Consider the following 23,178-nt stretch of genomic DNA (forward strand, 5'->3'; position numbering starts at 1 on the left):
AAACTCCTCCTCGAATGGAATTTTGGAGTCGGTCGAAATTTTGCCTCGGCTAAAATTTTACGGCGGAGTTAATTAGAGAGAGGCGGCTCTCTCTCGCATGGGAAATTAAAAGGTTATTGCGTATACGGATTATAAATGTAAAGAGATAACGCGTTTGTGCCGGAGGGAGAGATATGCCAATTAATTTTAACTATATTCAAATTATTAGGATATGTACACACACAATGCCAAAGCTTCTCTCTCATATCAATAGCCTTGAATAAAAATTTAAAATTATACATCATACGCTAAGGTGTTTCATATTAATAATTTTTAAATAAACTATTTTTGCGCTCGGAATAACGCGATAGAAATTTTTTAATATAAAATATTTTCTATAGAATATCTCTCTCTCTCTCTCTCTCTCTCTCTCTCTCTCTCTCTCCGGATTATCCCAAATTTTACACTAAATCGAGCTACGAGATGGTGGACCATATGGCACATCGCTCGTTTCTCACGTCTCTCTCCTTATCACTGTCTCTCCCGCGTCGTTACTCTTCCCGCGCTACCATCCCTCACCGCGAGACGGCTACAATGATTATTTCGCCATTCCTCTCTCGGAGAGGCGAGAGTATGCGAGAACGATCAGAGAGTGACCCTTTCTCGTATATGCGGCGCGAGTGATGAGACTTGAGAATGCAAAAAGAATATTTAGAAGATTAGAGAGGGACATTTAATCGCGCCGGCGTGCCGGCCCCCCGAAGAAGTGGAGCACTTAAAGATATAATCGTGGAAATTTCTACTTTGCCAATAACGAACGAGAAGATGGACGATGATGCCTCATGATATATCTGAACGATTTTTAATTTTAATTACCACTTATGAATATATATACCTACATATTGGTTCGAGCAATGGTTTCTCAGCAGAGAATTCAAGACTGCTCGTCTCGAAGAGTCTCGAACGAGAGGAGGAAAACAGGAAGGGCGAGACGAGTGCGTGCACGAGGGCGAGCGCCGATTTTTATCGAAGAGGTAGTCGTCGGGCTGCTTTTGAAAACAGGGGAAAAAAGGGGAAGAAAAAGGAGGGAAATAATTGAAAGACCTCAGGCCGCGCGATCGACGCGAATAAAGCGAGGCCTGCGAGCGCACACGCTCTCGGAAGAAATGCGTCGGGTAATCAGTCTTCTAAATCTCGATAGATTTACCCCGTGAGTCTTCTCTCTTTCTCTTTTCCGCTCACCTCTCTTGCGCTACCCTATCTAGATTCACCGAGTCGGCGGCCACCGGCGAGAAATATACCGGCGCGCGGTTGGTATCTCGAATCTCTCTGGCATTTATTCGTTTATCGGTACTATTCGGTCAGCCCCGCGTTATTCCGCCTTGACGTTACGTAGACTCGCATGAAAGGAAGCGGCAATTTATATCTGCAACTCGAGGCTACTCCGACGAAGGCCTTCGGAAAACCGACGCGCCAGAGTGTATATGTACCCCCGGGAAGATAACTGACGGAAGTCTTCTGAATGAGACGGTTATCATATCCATGACCGGAGGGTAAGATTATTCATATTGATACGCTCAATAAAACATACGCATGTGTTGGAATTTCAAAAAAAAAAAAAAAAATTCTGCGTTTTGGACGAATTAAAAAATATTCTATCGTCGAGTTATACGAGATTAATCTCAGATACAAATGTGAAACATTGACAAAATTTTCAGACAGAATCTTAAAGTTCTTCTTCTCGTTTCTCCAAGTAAACTTAAACCTGGAAAAGGAAGAAGAGAATCACACAAAACCTTAATTCGATTATGTCTCAAGTTGGACATCTGCCAACGGGAGATCTACATCCGCTCTTTATGATAAAATATCAAAGTACGAACGAGGAGCTAGTGAGAATATCCGGCGACCGAAATTGAAGCGTCTCCCGTCGAGATAAATGCGACTGAATTTTGACAGATTAGCATCGTGACAGACGCGCGAGTACTTATCCCCCTTAAACGTTATCAGGTCTGCTCTCGGGCTGTTTATATTAACGCGTCGCACCTTGACGAAACCGACAGTGCCGGTGGCGATGATGACGATGACGACGACGACGACGGGGAGTTTAGAGCGCCAAAGAATAACGGGAGAAAATGAAGATAAATTGGAGTAAATAGGTGGTAATAGGTATAATGTCGCTGCTATTTAATATTCATTAAAGCTAACGTGCCTCCTGTCTCTTCTGACTCGTCTCTCGCGACGACGGCAGCGATATCAGGACCGTCACCGAGTGCTAGATACGTTTTTAGTGAAGCGTCACTCTTTTTGGGTTCGTCGGACTCGTTTTATATATATATATATATATATATATATATATATATATATATATATATGTATATTCGTTATATAATATAAATACGGTATCTCGCATCCAACGCGCTGTACACACACTGCATAAATTAACGGAGGTAGAAGCGGGCTGGGCAAATTTACACAGTCATGTAGAATATTTGTCCATACGTGAAAGCTTTCACTGGAATAACTTTTTAGTCTGCGACGAAGAGAGAAAAAAAAAGAGAAAAAAACACGTGCCGCGTACGAAATACCCTACACGACGGACGATGGTTAATGCGTGCACGGAATTCCTTCGAGTGGAACACGAATTATCCCTTTACTAATATCTCCGAGAGGGGAAAAGAGGATCGAAGAGAGGAGAAGAAGAAACGAGAGGAGATGCGAGGAGATCGAAATGAAGAACCCGGTTGGAGCAGGCTAAGCGAGATCAAGAAACTCTGTTTTCAACATAAATTTACGCCCACGTTCTTTGGACGAGTGCGTGGTAGATTAAGTTAGGGATATTAAGGCAGGCGACGCGACCGCATATTCGCCGAATTGTAATTCGACCCTTGCATCTCTCCCCCTCACCCGCATCTTTCTTCTCTCGCCCTTTCGAGAGATTCTTGGTTCCGTTCGCGAAAAACGCCCCTTGTGCCGAAGCTACTTCACGCTCCTGTGGGGATTACCCAGAGGCCGAAAGTAGAGAGAGGTGTGTGTATGTGTGTGTATGTATGTGTGTGCGTTGTCGAGAGAAAATATCTTTTCCCCCCTGAAACGCTTTCCGCCGGTGCCATTCCGCGGAATGAGAGGCAGAGAGAATGGGAGAGGCGGGTGTAGAATGGCGGAGGGAAACTGCGGGAGGGAAAAACGAAGTAGCTGAAGTTTATTGATGGAGGCCGTGGGTAGCCCCACAGGACGGGGAGGGATCGAAGGGATAGGAAAGGAAGAAGAGAAAGAGAGAAAGAGAGGATGGGCTCTCTCTGGCTTTTCCGTTCTGCATTTCTGTCTCTCTCGACCGGATCTTTTCATCCCCCGTTTCCTGGCGCCGCACGCGCTCGGGGTTAGTATCGCTTCGCTCTGTCTCGCGGAAACGCAGCGGGAAGCTCGCTTCGGTCTCGAATCGATCGATTATCCGAAGAAGCTGTTGTTACGATTACGCGCTTTCTCTCTATTCTCTTTCTCTCCCTCGTGGCACGCCAGGTTCCGTAGCCTGGTCAGCACGCGATAACGTTGGGATGAGAATCCACATAATCATATCATGTGGGATTATATCATAATCGAGCTACATAATAACCAATATGTATACCAATATATATAGAGTGATCCATTTTAATCTATAAGTCAATATATCAATATATCAATAAAAAATATATAAAACCAATATAACCAATATGTATAACCAATATATAAAACCATGTATAACTATTAGGAATTTTTTATAAACCTACTCTAGTATTAAAATTTCTTCCCCTTCTGTTCGACGCGCATTACGTGCAAAATACAGTTTCATAATTTTAATCAACTTTGTATTAAGGTGGATCTGCGCTATTCGCGCTTCAACAGTAATTCAATTTCATGCCTAATTTCCGCGATATTTGGTGGCGACGGAGCAACACCGAAATTATCTCCGAAATAATTGCGAGGAGAAAACGATGCAGCAATTTTCCACGAGTGCGCGCTCTCTCGCCAATTAAAATAGACGTTCGGAAAATGGCTTATTTTCAAGCTGAAATTCTTCACGGACTATTAGAGTGCGCTGAAAGAAAGCACTGTCTAAAGTAGCGCGCGATTAGGCTGGTGAGCGAAAAGGAGGGTAAAGGAGAAGGAAGCAAGCGGAGAGAGAAAGAGAGCTCTCATGACACGTATGACACATCAAAGAAACTAATTTAACGAAACCGGGCTAAGAGAGAGAGTAAGAGATCGGGACGAGACCGCGACGCGACAGGAATCGGTTGTTTGTAAGGAGCAACAGCTAACGTTTTGTTGCCGGCCGCGCGTAACGACGATGACGACGACGACGACGAGAGATCGCAAAAGATCGCGCGCGATATATCGGACAAAGGAGCCCGTTGTTCGCGCGCGCGTTGCAGGCCTTCCTCGCCGGCCGAGAGGATGTTTTCTGAACTTCGCTCAGCAGCCAGTTCGACGTGAGACGCTTCGCTCTCTCTCTCTTGTCTCTGTTCTCTCATTGCCCGCTACTCTTCCACGAGAGGCATTTCCGTCAGAGTAGTTCGCCGTAGTTGCGTTCCGAAAGGGCGTATTAGGTCCTATTATTTCGCGCGAGTACCATTACGGATATAATACCGCGCCGGCCTCTCTATCAAGATGAAGCGAGTACACAGATGGCCCGTATGAATGCATCGAGAGAGAGTAGTAGTTGCCGAGGAGAGGCACAAAAGGAGTCCGGACGCGGCGCGGCGGTTTGAAAATTTCAACGCGGTTAGATAGAGATCGTAGCAATATCGTTAAATGAAACGCGAACGCTTTAAGAATATCTGGGGTTGCGCCCCTTCCCTCCCACCTCCCTCTTGCGATCTGTTTCTTCGGCTAATCCGAATACTTTCTTGGCAAAAGCGCCGTCTCCCTACCCATTTCCCACTTTAGAGATGATCTTGGACCAAAATCTCTCTATTCAAACAAAATTTCAACTTTTATTATTACTTGTATTCTGTGAAAATAATTTTCTATACCGCAGCATACACCAGACCCAAACTAATTTCTTAACGTCGATCCAATTTTCCGTAATTATAGGCGCGTCATTAACTTTTCATTTGACGTTGCGATGGAAATCGCATTCTGTATATCCCGAGCGTTCTCCGAGATAATTCCTCCACGTGTCACGATATTCTCCGCGGCTCGAGCGAAGGAAGGGTAGAGAGAGTCTCGATATTCCGATATCATCTTATTATTGCGCTATTATACCCCGTCGCTCGCGATTAGGGCGCCTTTAATATTCGATGTTGCGCGCCGCTCTGTCGCGACAGACAATTTCGATGCTGGCACTAGCTGGCTGACTAACTCTCTCCAACTCTCATCGAGAGAGAACGGCGTCTTTCTCTCGGCGCGGATACCGCACGCGGCAGGACTCGTGAAAGATGTACGGCCCGAAGGTGTCTTCGACCCCGTTAAGTTCCCTTTTTCGGCCGTAAGGGCCAAAGATGTAGGGTGCGAGAAGAGAATCGCAAGGGGGAAAACGCACGATCGATAAGAGCGCCTCGTAAGACAATTTCTTCTGGGGCGACGAGATAGAGAGACAGAGATGGATAAAGAGAGAGAGCTTCTTTCCACCCATCGCCATTTTAGGTACAGGTGTATGCGTGCGCGCGCACGGGAAAAGAGGACGAGAGGGTGCAAGAGGAGCCAAGGGCTAGAAGAAGAGGAGAAAGCGAAGGGAGAAGGTTCGGCGTGGGTGGAAGGGAAGAGATGAGCTTCCTCGTGCGCGGCGGTGGCGGGAAAAGGGGACCCTTTTCCGAGAAACGATCCGACGTCCTACGTTAGTCTCCCTGAAACGGTCTTATTTTTTTATAAGTTTCGGCGACCCTGCCGAAGAGGAGTCCCGAAGGGTGCGCGCCGCGAGATTCCTTCCCTACGTCGACGAACGAACGACAACTGTGCCCACACGAAGTTCGCCCTTTCTCTTGGAACGTGACTGCTCCTTATACCGGGTGATTTCGCCACGACGATCGTTAGTTATACGTCGGATGTACGTACGAGGATGAGACACAGGGGAACACGAGGAAAAAATATATAAATCGAAACATGGAATGTAAATATGGAAATATAGAAAAAATATTAAGTATATTAATATTTAAATAGAAAATATATATGTAGGGCAGAAAAAGAAAATGGTGTTCGATAATCCGCGTGGTAGGTAATAACGTTGCAAAAAAAAATATCGGAATTCTCTAGCGAAATTTTTGCGGAAAATGTCGGAATTGCTGACACTATTCTTTCAAGTTGAGAGTATGTAGTATGTATACGACGTTATTTCATAACCTTGGGCTGAGGAAAGGGGTTGAAATATTTATACTTAAGTTAACCACTGGCAAAATGGTCTAGTATTTTTACCTGTGCGAATAAAGTGACGGTAGAAGCTGGCTCAACGAGTTAATTAGACGTGTCACGTTTTTACGTTATTGAAGTTTAGATAATAAAAATCTAAGAACATCTTTTTATATACTCGACGTTGATTAATTTGATAATTAGCAAGAATTTAAATCCTAGTATTAAAATCTTCTTGGATTTAATTAAATAATAAGGGAGAGAAAAAGAGAGATTTTGTTATCTATGTATACTCAATTATTCATTCGTGACATATCGCTATTTACAATGCAAGCGAGAGAAAAAGAGAAAGGCATAGAAGGAGAGAATCTATCATGCAACAATTCATTGTACTTTGGCTGACGATATCACGCAAATAATTAATCGAAATATTGTTTCACATCGTCGAATACTCGCGTCGCGCAAATCGCGCTACAAACACGATGGACGGATAAAAGCCTGCAAAACTCTAGTCAAAAGAATTCAAAGTGCCGATTGATATCTATACCTGATATCGATTATCAATGCCCACTATGGGCTTCGAAATACTCGAGCCCGTAGTCAATTGCGTATTACGGATACCAATACCTTCCGATTGCGTATTATCGATATATATATATATACCCAGTATGCATTCCGAGAGCTTTAAATCCGTGCTCAAGTTCATCGATCGCGAACCTAATAATGGCTGAGACAGCAGCCAAGTATATACAACGCGCGATCAAATAATAACTTTACGAAAAAACGTGCAAGACAAATATGTGTGGCCAACATTGTTTATAACTATGACAATGAATAATATGGGGAATTAATTTATAATAATAGATTTAATGCCGTTGCAGATAAATTATTAATTGCGTTATTGAAAATTAATCTATAAATTTGCCGGCAAAGTCGATAAACCGTTTCTTTCCAAAGCAGATCTCACGCTCGAATCTAATTGCGCGCGACGCGCGGCGCATTCTGTTGCCTCTTCTTCCTCCGTTCATCCTCGGAGAAATCAGCAGCCCGTTCGTTAGCGAAAGCATCCGTAGCCCGCGCGACCGTAATAATTTCAGACGCACAAAAGAAGAGATAACAATCGAGAAGTGGAGCTAACTCGGAGGCCAGCGAGAGAGCGCCGCTGCCACCAAATTAAAATCACACTAAACTGCCGGCAGCGCCATAATTAAGTATTTCTGAGGCAAAAGATTCTTTGGAAGCTTACCGAGAAAGATAGCTTGTACATACACACACACACTCTCTCTCTCTTTTCCTCTATTTCTCTTTCAGCCTGCGATCCCCCTAGGTGCACCCACGCGCACGCACACGTGCGTGCACTCGCACGCATTTAACTACGGGGCTGGTCTTCGTGTCTTTCTTTCGGCTCGCGCGCGCGTGAAATGCGCGCGCCGAGTCATCACGCAACTATTCCTCCGTCTATGGTAGCCGCTATCGTCGTCATCAGACAGCATCTAGGGCGAGGAGAGAAAGAGCGAAATAGAAACAGAGAAAGAAAGAGAAACTACCCATCGTCAATCTGCGAGCGCACTCAGAGAGTGAGTGTCCTCCTTCCCTCTATAGATCGATCTAACGGCCGGCTCGCTCAGTCTTTCTTTAGCCTCTTCCCGCTTTGGGCTCTCCTACCCGCGGCAGAACAAGGGAGGAAATGGCGAATTAGAGCGAATGGGAATGATAAGCGCCGGAGAACGCGAGGGAGAGAGTGAGAGTGAGAGAGAGAGAAAAGAGAAGAGGGATCGGAGAGATGGAGAGAGATAGCGGGGCCCGGAGCCACCAAACCGACGGTAAATCAATACTGACATCGCGGTCGTGACGCCATACGCCAAGTCATCGGACGTACAACGGATGGAATGGCTATTAAGACTAGCAACGGCGGTTGGGAAAATACTTGCTATACATATACAGGATCATTATTTAGGGATTAACGTTATGCCCGAATCGATTACGATATGATATTTGTTTGTTCGGGTATTCCCGGCCACAACGATCGGCCTTAATTTTAGGGGCGGTATCCTTAATAAACCTAAAGCGAATATCGCGCGCTATTTGTTAATTCAAATAACGAGAATTTTTCGATTAATCTCTCTTTTATTATAAATTACATTATAGGAATTATAAACAATGTTGGAATTATATACGGTCTGTCAATCAATATTATAGGCAGGCAAACGTAACGCGTGTGTGCGGATTTCACGCGTTTGAAATTCTCAAAACTCTATTTGCGAAATAAAAATGACAAAATTTCGTTCGCGATATTCAAAGAATTCAAGTCGCCTGAATCATTCGAATATTCCAATATCAAGCCCGACTTGCAGCGATATCCAAATATCGAAGTACGTACGGAATTCGGAATTGCATTTGCACCGGGATATCGTTAGATACGTTGAAGTGGTATACTTAAAGTACCGAGCGCGCTTATACGAGAGAGATCCACCACGCCGAAATCTACGAGAATGGCTCTATTTTACTTTTACTATATACACGCCTTCGTGTATTGTATATATTTCGTATTTCGGGTCGGCATTTCTCCCGCGCGAACCGCGGCCTATCCGCTTTAAAAACTTATCGATTGTCTGTCCCTCTCGCAGAGCGTAAAACGCGCGGAAGTGCCCGGCGCCTGTTATGTACCGACAATGAGAATATTACGTCTCCGGCTGTCGGGAGTCGCATACGCAATTCCTTCCTGTCGGACGGATATTTCCTGGCACCGACGTACGCGGCCGGCGCCGTACGTACGTACGTACGTACATATACGTACGCCACGGGAGATGAATTCGGCTTTTTTTTTTATTCCGACGGGGTAAACCTGAAGAGCTCTATTGTACCGGACGAATCAACCCTCCATTGAATCGTGCTGCCTTCCGGCAACAAATCAACTAAATACAATAAATCGTGCTTTATTAACGAAATCCGACATATCTTTTTCTCGCTATGAGGAAACAAGCGTAATATTGCTGCGGAAATTAAAATTCGGCGGTATTCGTATAAATAACTATATATTATTTATAATATATATCTCTGCTTATTTTTTTACGAACGAGATAAAATGTCTTATAATAGATCTCGTAAAATTCTTTGAATATTTCATACTCGATGCAGATAGAATCTTATCATAAAAATGCATTAAGTGCACACATATGTAATTATTACAAGATTATTTTTAGTCGCTAACTTTAGACAGAAAATTTTCCTAATAAAATCCACTTTAAAAGTAAACATTTTTTGTGATGGTTTAATATTTTTTAATATTAGAACAACCAGCGTTGAAAGTGTATTTTTACCACCCAATTTAATTAAATCAATCAATCAATCAATCTAATGAACTATTTAAAAACATTTTATATATGGAGGAAGGGGATATATTTTTAGTTTAATATTTAAATAAACTTAGAAATTAAACTGATTGTAATGGAAAATAAACTGGCATATATATAATCATTTTTTTACTTCGACAAAAGTCAACATATATTCGACACAAAAGCACCTTAATAATTTCTGTAATTTAAAATAAAAAATCTGAAATATTTTTTTTAAACATCGTAAATTGCTCTAATATTAAAAAACATAAAGATATCGAAAAAAATTGTTGTTTATTTAAAGTAAATTAAGAAAATTTTCTTTTTTAAAGTTAGACGACATAATTAAAGATCTGTCATTTTGACAGATTTGGTTATTCCAATCTATTAAATCTGATTGCTAAAATATTGTTATATATATATATATATATATATATATATATAGAGAGAGAGAGAGAGAGAGAGAGAGAGAGAGAGAGAGCTCGTTTGATACACGCGAGAAAAACTCAAATGAAACGAGGAAACGCCTAGGGGCGATTTAGCGCAAGTGAGCCATGAGCGAAGACTCCGTCGTCGCTCGTCGGCGGAATATGAAAAGTCCGTAGGCGGTTTTAATTTCGCCGCGAATACCACTATTGTTTCCCGTCTCTCTCCGCGCGGTGAACAAAAGAAAATCGCAGAGCCCCTGGCGAGGAATGGCGTGTGCGCGCAACGCTCGCTCGGGAACGCGGCGATAGGGCCGACGAGATATGCGAGAAATAGGGCCGGCAAGTTGAGTCGACTCGAGTTGGCTTGATTCGAATCGAGGCGAGCCGGGCGTGAAAGAGCGCGCCGAGAGAGAACACACACCATCCTATAAATCATGTTATTTAATAGATCAACGGCGAGATGACATCTGTTGCGACATAGGTGCAATGTAATTACGCGCCGCGAGCGCGAAAGCGCTAGGGGTGTGAAAACAAAGTTTTCGAAGGACGTGAGGGGCGAACGCCGGAATTAAAAGTGGTATTGTCGAAAAGTTGATTTTTTTCCCTTACTTTTCGCACGGAATTTTTGCGGGGAGAAAGAGACGACTTTATGATATTCCGAGTCGCAATATGGTCGGCAAAATTTTTGACAACTGCTTTAAAAAGTTAATTATTGAAATAAAAAAATTGAATAACCGAAAAAACTCTATAAATCTTGTACAAATAGTTAAAGAACCAGAATAATTATTCAAAAATAAAAATGAACCAGACAAAGACTGAAACCTGATAGAAAAACCACATGTGAAAAAATAGAAAATATATATATATATATATATATATATATAAGAAAATTGTCAAAATCTTGGAGGCGCGGGGTCAAATGTATGCCTCCATCAAAGTAATTAAGGGTTAACAAAATTAATTTCGTCCGAAATTATATGTTCAAATATTTTTGGACAATATTATTTCGATAACGATTTGTACTAGATTACAGAGGCAATTATAACACGAATAAAAGTAACAACGTGTGTCGCATCGCACTTCCTACGTACTTCTTTTTGACAACTGCTTTGAAAAGTTAATTATTGAAATAGAAAAATCGAATAACCGAAGAAACTCTATAAATCTTGTACAAATAGTTAAAGAACCAGAATAATTATTCAAAAATACAAATAAACCAGACAAAAACTAAAACCTGAATAGAAAAAATCATATGTGGAAAAATAGAAAATATGTATAAGAAAATTGTTAAAATCTTGAGAGACCTATCCACCCTCCTTAAATAAGTTCAGGGTAAAAAGAGGGGAGGAAAAATGAAAATCATTTGAGCAATATAACGAGAAACGAGAATTTCGCATTGCGTTTCAAATAGTAACCATAAAAAAATAAGAGAAAAACCATATATTTGAAAATATCGTAGAAATAAATATAAAAAAATTACCAAAATCTTGACCATACCATATATTAGATAATATATTAACTACATCAAATATTGAAATACAAAAATCGAATAAAAATTTGTGCAGTCTCTAAGACGGCGTAATAATAGATCAAAGAAACTCTGCAAATCTAGTATAAATCGTTAACGAAATAATATCATTGTCCAAAAATAAAAATGAACCAGACAAAAATCGAAACCTAAATTTAAAAAAACATAAATTTGAAAATCATAGAAAATATATATAAAAAAATTGCGAATCTATTATACTTAATAGAGAAACAAAATTAAATTTTGCTCTATAAGATATTATTAATTAAGATAAATATCAAAATATTTGAGATCAGATTTATATGCTTAAATAATTACGATTATATTTATCTTACACAACTGCATTATACGCGGGTGTCCACACCGATATCAAATGTAGGAAAAAGAAGATTCGAGGAATATTAAGGGAAAGTTTTCCGACGCGGACGGGTTATTTATTTTAGTAGTTTTTAGTCGCCGCGCGGCGACCGTCTAAAAATAGACAGTGCTAGGCGCGGTAGAGGCTCTACGATGTTCTATTTTTGTTTACAACGCGATGTTTATCGTTATTCAAGCAAAACCCCATTGCACATCTCCATTCTTACGCGACCACCGCATTGCGTTTTGTACGCATACGCGACGCGAGCGAGCATTTCAAGATATTTCGCGTTTATTTTTTCAAACCGCGTTTATTTTTTCAAACAAATGTAATTTCGTCGCAACCGCAAGCACGCATTAGGAAAATTAAGTAGATTCTGTGTATTGCGTCGCAAATAATATTTAAAATATAAATGATTGCTATTGAACCAGAATCATTATTCGAAAATAAAAATGAACTAGACAAAAACTGAAACTGAATAGAAAAATCATAAATACGAGCGATTAAAAGCGCTTAAAAGAAAAAAAAAACTTTTATGAAAGTATAGAATTAAAACATTAATGAAAAGCTGGTTTTGTCCTATTGTTTTCTATATGTATAGTTGAAATATGTCACCGTGCTCCGCAAAGTGTTCAAAGTGTAATGTGTAATAGTAATCGCCGATGGACACGGAGATGTTCAACGTGGAATAAACTTGGAACTTGGGGCATCTCGCGTAATTATGTCGGTTCAAGGAGACCGAAGGAATCGATTTCGCAGAATGGAGAGAATCGGACAGTCTCTCTACTATATTTTCTCCTCCCTTATCCTCGTCTTTTCCCTATCGCCAGCTTTAAAGGACGCGGGCGCATGCTTTACGAGACAGGCGAAATGTGCGATTTCCTCCCCCCACTCGGTTCTTTATTGCCAATTTGTTTATTCGCGTTACTGCAGGGATCGAAACCGACTGTAATTTCGCCGCGTTTCGGATTTCGATGGACGATATATGTAGACACGCGGTAATGCCAATTTATTTTATTAGTGACACGGAGAACGCGCAGTGATTGCGCGCGAGTGCACGTTTTTCGATACGAGATTGAAACTTGAGCCTTAAAACTTTAGGGGTTACATGTACAAATTGCTAAACGAACCAGAATCACCCAAAAATAAAAATAAACCAAACAAAAACAGAAACCTAAATAGAAAAACCATAAACGTAAACATATAAAAAATATGTGCAAGAAAATTGCCAAAATCTTGACCATATCAAATTAGATAATATAAAAAACAAATATTACAATTCAAAAATCAAATAAAAATTTGTGCAATCTCTAACAATAAAACGGCGTAATAATAGACCAAAAAAACTACAAGTTTTTTTTACAAATTACTTGCGAACCAGAATCATCATCTGAAAATAAAAATATACCCCCCAGACAAAAACTGAAACCTAAATAGAAAAACCATAAATCTAGTAGTTAACTAAGCAACGAATATTACATACGCATCGCCCATTTGGGAGCTGGGCAAATATGGCATGAGGTTGAAAGAGAAAACCGCCTATGCGTGAAAAGGTGCTGTAAAGGGACATATGAATAGTCGGGAGGTACGCAGATATAGCTTCTATATGCGCGTCAACGCCGGGACACCTGCGAAAGCAAAGACGGCTTTTCTTCTCTTCGTTGTATAAACTGCGATTTTTTTTACTCTTTCAGTCGTGTATTGTCAGCGCGGCGGCGATTGAAGAAGATTAATCGCGTCGTGCGCGAAAAATCAATCGTCGTTGTCCACGCGCGCGTATAATGGACATTTAAAACGTATTTCCGATCGAGGTCGACGTGCCTCGGCGCCACGTAATAACCAATAACACGGCAACAATTACATCAGGACTCGTAATAAAAGGTGAACGATCGTGCGAGAATTATAAAAAAAAGAAAAAAAGAAAAAAAACCGCCGAAACACGAGCAAGTCAAAGAGCGAGAAAGAAAGAGGGAGAGAATCTTGGAATTATACATGAAATTACGGAACGGGATAAACTTGGCTTAATTTATCATTTACACATTGTTCAATGTACCTATAATTGTGTCGCGTGCCGCTCGCCTTTATTTCCAGCACACGCGCGTAATTATATATGGAAATCAATATAACGTCTTACGTTCAACAGAGAGCTCCCGCATACCTCCTCGAGGAAATTGAAATAGTTGACTAAGCAATGAATATTACATCTAATTCGCTTAATTCAAAATTCCACAATAGAGCCTGAGAACTTTATTCATTGTTTCTTGAAGAGCTAAATAGAAAAACCATAAATGATTGCTAATGAATCAGAATTATTAAAAAATAAAAATGAACGAGACAAAAACTTTAAACAGAAAAACCATATATCTGAAAATGAATATAAATATCTCCTCTGGAGAGGATTGCCATAAAGATTATTGACATTGGAAAAGCAGGTAAAATTTTTTTCACGTTTCAGGATATTACGCGTATAACCGGACATTTAATGCGAATGTAATATTTGGTTTGAAGACTTATATAAAAAGCTAGAATATATGTAAAATTCTGCAAAAATAATTTAACTAAATCACGTTTTTTTTTTTTTTTTTTTCAAAGGATGCGCACGGACGTTTTCACAAAATTAGTCTGCAGATTGTGCCACAGATGGAAAATTTTGTCAACGACACGCAAATATTGGTCCCGTGCGCGATCGTGATATAAAAGACACCAGCATTCCTCCTGGCTCCCGACATAAAAGGCCAGGGAGAGCCTTCCCTTTTCCCCCCGAATCAAGTATCGACGGCGACGATTTGGCGCCGCGGTCGGGAAAATGGCTCGTAAGTTACGCGATGTGAAAATTCGAATTCTGCGCACATTTTTGCCTTTACCATTGATATCCCACCCAACATATTTGCGATGAAAGTGTTTGCAAACTAGAAACCGCGTCTCATGCGGTCAACTAGGCGTGGTTACTCGCGATTCGCGATGCTCGACGACGTTCTTCATATCGTCGTAATAAATCATCGCTTTAATCACGCCATCACATTTAGCATTAGTAATTATATAAGCACTGTCATCCAATTATCGGACAAAAAATGATTGCTTTTTGACAAAGAAAGTGACAGTTAAGTTTAGATATTAAAATAATAACCAAAAATTGAAAATTTGATATAAAATATTTTTTGTTACTATTTTGGTTATAGAGTAATAGAAGGGGGTTAGAGATATTAGACCGGTTTTTTAATATTCATAAAACAAAAAATCACATATCAAAAAATCGCATACCAAAAGGTTTAAACAAAGCCTCAGAAAAATGGATTTTCAAGAAGTAAACAAAAAATTTATAAATAAAATCAAGAACTGGGAAGCAATTGACAAGAATATTCTGAAACTGAATATAAAAATAGACACGATATTGTGATAACGGAATATAACGTCAGATGACGAGAAAAACAATGTAAAATTACAAGATTTTTTCGAGAAAATGAATAAAAATCAAGCAAGAATAAAACGGAGAAAAATATTTGAAAATAAATTTCAATAATCGATCAATTATTGACCAGAGAAACAATAAAGTAATAAAAGAGCATATGGAGAAGAGATGATTAACAACAATGACCAGAGATAATAAGAATGAGTTAAATCCATAATTTAAGAACTAATTGTGAATTAATCTATTCTAAATAAATACTATGTCCGAAACTAAAGGTATCGTATACATTCTTGACGCGAAGGGCATATAAGAGCAAAAACAAATTCTTTTCGTTTTAACTCTTTTCTTTGATTTTGCGTTTGATTTATCGATGCAATAAAAAAAACGCGCGAGCGATCCGAGAGCACTTTCGTCCGTCAATTTTAATCTAAATCCCTAAGTCGCAAAGTGCGTCCTCGTTACACGCAAAGTAGATTTGCGCGGATTCAGCGAAACGAGATCGGCGAAACAACACGGGATGGGGAGAGAGAGGGTGCGCAAATCAATTTATGCGAATAGAATTCGCAGCCGCCGTCGCGAGGAGTGATGCTGATCGAATCGCTCTCTCTCTCTCTCTCGATCAGATGATAGATGCGAGCTTAACTTTTTATCATTTTAAAGGGCAAAAACAGACAAAAATTGAAAGCTAAATAGAAAAACCATAAATCTGAAAATATTATAGAAAATATAAAAAAATTGCCAAAATCTTGACCATACCAAATTCCATACTTCACACACACATACGAATCCGTGGGAATATCCGGGATTAAATGTGCCGATAAAAGCAGATTCGTCGCCGAATCGTCGCGTTAGAACGAGGACACCCCGTATATTATTTACGCACAGCACAGGGGACGCTGGATCCGTAAAAGCAGCGAAGCGTGCACAGGGAAAATCATATACAGGAGAGAAAGAAAAGAAGAGAAGGGATAGAAAAGTTGGGGTCTCGAAAATTTAGGGTACACGTTGGGGTACACGTTCGGTCCTGGGGGAGGGGGAGGGGAGGAGAGAACGAGAAGAGGAAAGAAACGATCATATACCTTGGACTGTGATTCCGAACGCCGCTAGCAGGAGCAACCGATCGATCAATCCGCGGCACATCTTCATTAATATATCCGAGGGCTGCCCCGTCGTGCTCTCTCTCTCTCTCTTTCTCTCTTCGTGATGCCCGTGTCCGGGAATCGTCCGCGCACAACGCACAACCGAGATAAGGGAAGAAGAGGTAGAAGAAGAGATGGGGCACCCGCGAAGCACGCCGATCAGCACACGCGCGTCATCGACACGGGTCGTCTCCGGGCACTGATTTTCTCGTTAACGCGGATCTTTCTCCTTGGCGACGCCACACTTTGACGGACGGATGTGTGGACGCTTTCTCTCTTTCCTTCTATTTATTTTTTTCGACGCACACAACAGGCACACAACTCCGCGAGCATTCGAGATGTTGCACGCGCGCGCGCTCGCACACGTTTACGATATATGTATCGATATGTGTCGTCGTCGATCGTCTTTCATTTCAGCCGTGTCGCCCGTCGGAAACGAAAACAGCCGGCGAAGCGGCCGATCCGCGACGCGTCTGCCATTTCACGGGGACGAGAACTGCGCGGCGACGAGTCTCCACATCCATTTGTCCCTCTTCGCGGCGGAGGTTGATTATATATCGATTATGTATCCGCGACGCGATGAACGAAAAAACGACCGGGGCCTCTCTCTCGGCGGAAAGTTCGCGTCGACGGCGAGGGTCGCTTTGCCCTCACGGGTTGATCGATGCGCGCACCGCGCCGCTGACAACGCCGTCGTTACCACGGCGAGTGTCCATTCTACAAAGAGGCCGCACACTCGCTAAGCACGTCACCGAGAACAATGATAATCCCGACTGCGAAATCCGATCTTAGCTATCAACGGTCGCGCACGCGTCGTCACTTGATCCTCGCGTTCGGAAAGAAAAAAAGAAAAAAAGAGAGAAAGAGAGTGGCCGTTCGATATTTCGATCGATATTTATTATCACTGCATTCGATGTCACTCGCGATCGCGGATAATAGAAAAAGGGGGGAGGAAAACGATCGCGCGTTATATTCTTCGCAGACGCGATGATGCTGCAACGATATCACCCGGACGATTGGCGACCGTCCGTCGTAATTCGATTGTCACTTCTTGATCGCATGTTGCACGACGTTTTAACAAACGTTAGATTCACGAGCACCGGTCGTTTGCACCAACGAAAACAGAGACGACGGACCGGAGGGAGAAAAAAAAATCGAATAACCGATACCCCGCTGACGCTCACGTCGCTCGAGCCGATGCACGACTGGCGCGGGATACGCAAGCGCCCGGATAAAAAGCTGGGAATATAGCATACCGTTCAACGCCATCTACAAAGTTGGGAGAAACTAAATCTGTATATATGGTATGCGTGTGAATGTTCCATGTACACACACGCAGAACTTTATGTAAAGTATATGTTAGAAGCATCTCTCTTTTCTCAGGAACTATTAGAGATAGCGACAAAATTATTTCTTGGTATTTCGATCTCTCGTTGAGGCTTTTCGTGGTATAAATGAGATGTTGCTACTGAATTTTTCAGGAGCGCGGAAGAAACAAAAATGATAAATGATAAATCGCCTTATCTTTTTAAACAAAACCACGTGTATTTTTCTAAGTCGAGTCTTTTCGTTTCTACGTGTGAATATATATTCAGATGAGATAGTAATTACGACGCTGTGGTCCGATTCTTAAATTCCAAGTTTGTATTATGCGAATCAAATTGTTGCGATGAATTATTCAAACCAATATATAAATAACCAATATATAAATAATCAATATATAATAAACCAATATATAAATTTTTATTAAAAGTGATATATCGAATATGAACACAAAAATAATGCATATATATGCGCATCTACTTGTCGAGAACTATAAGATATACGGTTTAAATAGCCTTGTTCCTTCCCCCTTCTCCTCTACTAATGTTGACCTTCACACGTCCGCGTTCTCCATTATTTCGCAGCAGCGAAAATAGGAAATAGTAAAATAGCAATATTTACGTGTAACAATTACATTAGTACTTAGTGGCGGTAAAGCCGTTTCCTCTCACACGTCAGTCCCCGGCTTCGAATACCGGGAAATGTATGACAGAAGAAAACTTTTGCGCAATTGGCACGCACGTTGTCTACATTCTACATGACCGCACGTTTAAAGTAGCCTCTTGTTTTTTACATAAAAATATGCTATATATATGAGAATTATGCGAAAACTGTCGAGAACTATCAAAAAAACGATGGAAAATGGAAATTGCTAGCACCTCATAATTTTCGACAATGCGGTGCCAGCGGTAAGAATCAAAAATTGTTCAAGAATATTTTAAAAAACAGAACCATTATTGAAACTTATTGAAACGGTAAGAACAACTTCACCCCCCCCCCCCTTCTCTTCTACTAACTTAAAATCCATCGATTTTATTATCGATTTTAATATCGAAATTCCCGCATGTAATAGCAAAGTTGCGATTGCGAAAACTGACCGCATGTAATATTCGCGACCCACAGTAATAATCATAATGTTGGTATTGGATTTGTCTCCACTACCATCGCGTATTCCGCGATAAACACACACACCGTCGCAGCGTGGCTGCGTCATCCGGAGAAACGGGAGAAAAACGCGGCGGTGATATTACGACAAGACGCCAGCCAGATACAGTCGGTCCGTTTGTTTCCGACTTGTCAAACATCGGAAAAGAACACGTCCGCGATCAGTCCGGATGGTCAGTACAAAGAGTCAGTCAGGTCAGAATGCACGCATCAGGATTGCCCGTCGCGATTTTCCAGCTATGTCATGTTGTGATCACCGCGACCTATCCGACGACAACGACGCCGACGACGACGACGACGACGACGATGACGATGACGATGACAACGATGACGACAACAAAAGTCGTGGACGAAACGAACGCGTTGAACTCCAAGTGTTGCGCCGCCGGCTACGCGTTCGACGAAAATTTCGAATGCGTCCACGTGGAACCGAACAAATTCAACTATACCACGCACGACGCCTGGCAATTAACGTCCCAGCTTCCCCAACAGATCGCGTCCGTATCTGACTTGAGCTGCAATGATGACGACATGAATCGTCAATCCCTGCGCGGCTACGCGGCCTTTATCACGTCGAAAAATTATTGTATCGAGAATATGATCAACGGCACGATCGTACTCGTCAAGTGTGCAGAGACGGCTGTAAACAAGAACTCGACGGAAACGACGATGATGACGAAGACGACGACGATCATCACCGTAACGACTACCACCACTATTACCACCATCAACATGGCTTCGAACCTGACGAAGGACGACAGAAAGGGGATCGTTCACCACAACAATAACCTAAGAACGGTTATTTTCTGGGGCGCGCAGACTTACATGGATACTAACGTGGTCCACATGATTCTCTGTATTATTGTCGTCGTGGTATATCTATCCGTTCCGAAACTGGGCAACAGTATCTACAATCGCGCGGTGCTGCGTCACAATCTCTGTCTGTTGCTGCAGGGATGCATTCTGATGTTCCTCGGCTTTTGCGAGCTGTGCGACTGTCCGATGAGCGACGAGTTCGCCACGTTTCTGTGGATAGTGTTACAGTATTTTACGAACGCTACTGTATTCTGGCTCAACGTAATCTGCTTCGACATGACTCTGTCGATCACGCGGTTTCGCTGGATGGTAGGATTTGTTCATCAGAAGAACAGCCGACTCCTTCTGTACGGCATCTTCGCCTGGGGCGGCGCTCTCATTCCTGCCATCGTGGCCTTCATCTTGGAATATTGCCCCGGAATCCCGAACAATTTTCCGCTGAAACCGAATTATCATCGGTATCGCGGCGGGCCGAACTTCGTGGTAAACATCTACTTTTTCGGCATACCGTTGTTGACGCTCTTCTGGAATAACGTACTGTTCGTGTTCACCACGTATAAAATCATACGAATACAACGAAGCACGGAGATAGCGACAAGGAACAACACTAACGCCCTCAGGAAGAAGTACTTCCTCTTCCTGCAGCTGTACCTGCTGATGGGCGCGCCCTGGTTCTTCGGTCTGCTTCTCGCCTGTTTGAACAAGCTCGTGGTGCTCAAGATATGCCGGATGATATGGCCGATACTGTGGTTGCTGATGCTCGCCATGCACAAGAAAATACGGCAGAAACTCGCGAACAAATTGCGATGCATCAAGAAAAAACAAGAAGCAAATTCATAAAGAAAAAAGCTCTTAAACTTACTTTGCACAATTAAAATCCGTGTCTTAAACCAAAATCGACCAAAATAATTTGAACCAAAAAAATTTGAACCAAACAAACGAACCAAACAAACTTGAACAAAAAAAAAATGGATGCGAAAACCATTCGTCGATCTCGCAATTAGAACGTAGAAGATCACGGGATCACCCTATCGTCTTCGTCATCGTCACGTCATTGCGCAATTTTGCGGCGACGTTGAAGTCACTCTTACTCATCCATCGTCACGCTCGAGTATTTGCATTTTTTTTCTTGCGCAAGCCGTAGAAAATTCCCCTGTCGAGGCAGGAAAACAGAAAAGAGAGAAAGCAAAGAATCAACGGCTCGTCGCCGCAATATCCAATGTACGCGGCTGAGTGATGATAAGTCGCGCCGCGGAAAAACTCGCGGCATCGAGACGCGCGCGCGGGATAATAAAGGAGTCGCGGTGCGACATCGTTTCCTGCCGTAGCATTTTAATTACCGTATTTGCGACGCGCCGCCCACTCGTCTGTCCTCTCGGCCACTTTTTCCTCTCCCGCGGCTTTTTTTAATAACATGTAGAATATTAATCCGTTAGTTATACAACGCGGGGGGCGATATATCAGAAATGGGCAATCTTTTGCGTCTCTAAAAAAAATGCAACAAGAAAGTGATTCCTTTTCCTTTCGAGAAAAGAAAGCGATCTTTCTTCATACGCATACCGATAAGTTAAAATCCGTGTCTTAAACCAAAATAATTTGAACCAAAAAAACAAACCAAAAAAAAACGGACGCGGCAAACCAATATTTTAAAATATACAATAAAATTATACGAATGATATTCTTTTTCTATATGTCGTATACGTCAACTTTGTATTAGTATTAAATAAATAAAGACCACGTCGCGCGCGCCGAATATAAATATCGTTGATATAAATTCCGGTATCTAGTCAATGAGAGAATAAACAAGTCAATTAATAAATATAAATAGTATTTGACTGAAATTATTTACCTTGAATCGCAAAGCTCACAATAGCGCAATTATGATCGCGTGGAATCGATAAGTGACGGCCTACAGGCAACGATTTATTAAAGACTATTGATTCGACGGTTTTTGAGCGGCAAAACACAGTAAAAAGCTTAAGGCAATCGCAATACCACAACAAACAGGTACTTCTGAGAATGTGATAGAGAATATGATGTTGATATAGAAGAGATTATAAGATTATATGATAATTAGCTTTAATCTATGCTAGACTTAATGTAATTAGATACACATAACAATTAATGTATATAAATGTCATTTGTACACGCTTTCTTCAATATTTTATTGTAAAAATAAAACAAGCTGAATATTTCTGAAAAAAGACTTAGTCAGCATTGCTTTTATTATATATAAAATATATTTTTAAATATAAAAACTCGATTTGGAAATAAATTTACTCAAATTGTAAAAAAAAAATATCTAACATTTTTTTTCCACTCGGGAAATCTATCAAAATGGAAATATCCATGATAAATATTTTACTGAAACAAGATGTAAACGATTTTTAAAAATTAAAGCATGTTTTAATTAAATATTTTTTATATACCTATATCTGTCTGATTATAAAAATATATATTGCAGCTTTTTTTATATGTTATTTGTATTTGATGCATTATCACAGTATTTATTTCGAATATTATCTTGCGCGGATATTATCTTGTTAGGATCGATATAAGGAATGCGGAACTCTTTAATTTTTATCAGGAACGGTACAATTATGAAAAGTGCTATTAAACTCTATTTTTTTGAAATTCGTAAAACGCCAACTTCACAGACACCGTTATGTTGAATTAAAACAAAAGCTAATTCAGTCACGTCAAAGTTTTCAATTTACTTCTACATTTTTACGAATCTCTGCGTCGCATTTGCAATTTTTCTCATAAATAAATAATAAAAACATACGAAATAATAATTTATAAAATTAATATCCGGAAAATTATGAGACTTATGGTATTTTAAAATTCTCAAATTTAAGCGACAATAAGCATGTCTAACTGGCACTTTAAAGCTAAAAATGCTTTTCATCCCGCGAATCCGCCACACGGCATGCAAAATTATGACATAGGCGCTTTAACGAGAGATCAGAAGCAAGCTTTGAACAAAATGAAAATGAACACTCAACGGGAAAATGAAATTTATCTTAAATCACATCCAGAAGTTAAAGGTTTAATTATCATTTTGTTAAGGTGAGCTCTAATACTTAAAAATTGATTAGAAAAATTTATTTCTATAAACTAAGTATATTTATATGCTTAGTTTATAAAAATAAATTTTCTTATAAGCTAAATATAATTTATATATCTAGTTTATACACTATTATAATATAGTAATTGATAGGTTGTTTAATTTGTGCCCGTTTTTTAACGATAATGATAAAAATCGTTCGGAGTGCCAATTATAATATACTTAATACGCGACGAGGAACGTTCGAGATTAATGATATACGTCATTAAAATCGTTCTTGCAGACATATCCTATCGAAGGAGCCGCTCATCGAT

General features: G+C 40.7%; 3 protein-coding genes across 6 annotated transcripts in view; 2 read left to right on the forward strand and 1 right to left on the reverse strand.

Annotated features, from left to right (window-relative positions):
- Positions 1 to 17,701, reverse strand: part of LOC145938539 (roundabout homolog 2) — a 97,216-nt gene extending 79,515 nt beyond the window's left edge. The window contains exon 1 of the mRNA XM_083042246.1: positions 16,435 to 17,701. Coding sequence (XP_082898372.1) covers positions 16,435 to 16,501 — 67 coding nt within the window. The 5' untranslated portion in view covers positions 16,502 to 17,701. The remainder of the gene's footprint in view (positions 1 to 16,434) is intronic.
- Positions 1 to 23,178, forward strand: part of LOC145938541 (uncharacterized) — a 135,158-nt gene that overhangs the window by 68,790 nt on the left and 43,190 nt on the right. The gene's annotated exons all lie outside the window — the stretch shown is intronic.
- Positions 19,106 to 21,977, forward strand: LOC145938823 (uncharacterized). The gene has a single exon (XM_083042610.1). The coding sequence runs from the start codon at positions 19,183 to 19,185 to the stop codon at positions 20,635 to 20,637; it is 1,455 nt and encodes a 484-aa protein (XP_082898736.1). The 5' UTR covers positions 19,106 to 19,182; the 3' UTR covers positions 20,638 to 21,977.

This window comes from Prenolepis imparis, unplaced genomic scaffold, assembly GCF_030444845.1.
Source record: "Prenolepis imparis isolate NDT839.2.m4 unplaced genomic scaffold, iyPreImpa1.0 SCAF_7, whole genome shotgun sequence".
NCBI lineage: Eukaryota > Metazoa > Arthropoda > Insecta > Hymenoptera > Formicidae > Prenolepis > Prenolepis imparis.

Bases quoted from the DNA above. Each gene is read 5' to 3' on its own strand.
- LOC145938823 (XM_083042610.1), top strand. From the start codon at position 19,183: ATGCACGCATCAGGATTGCCCGTCGCGATTTTCCAGCTATGTCATGTT.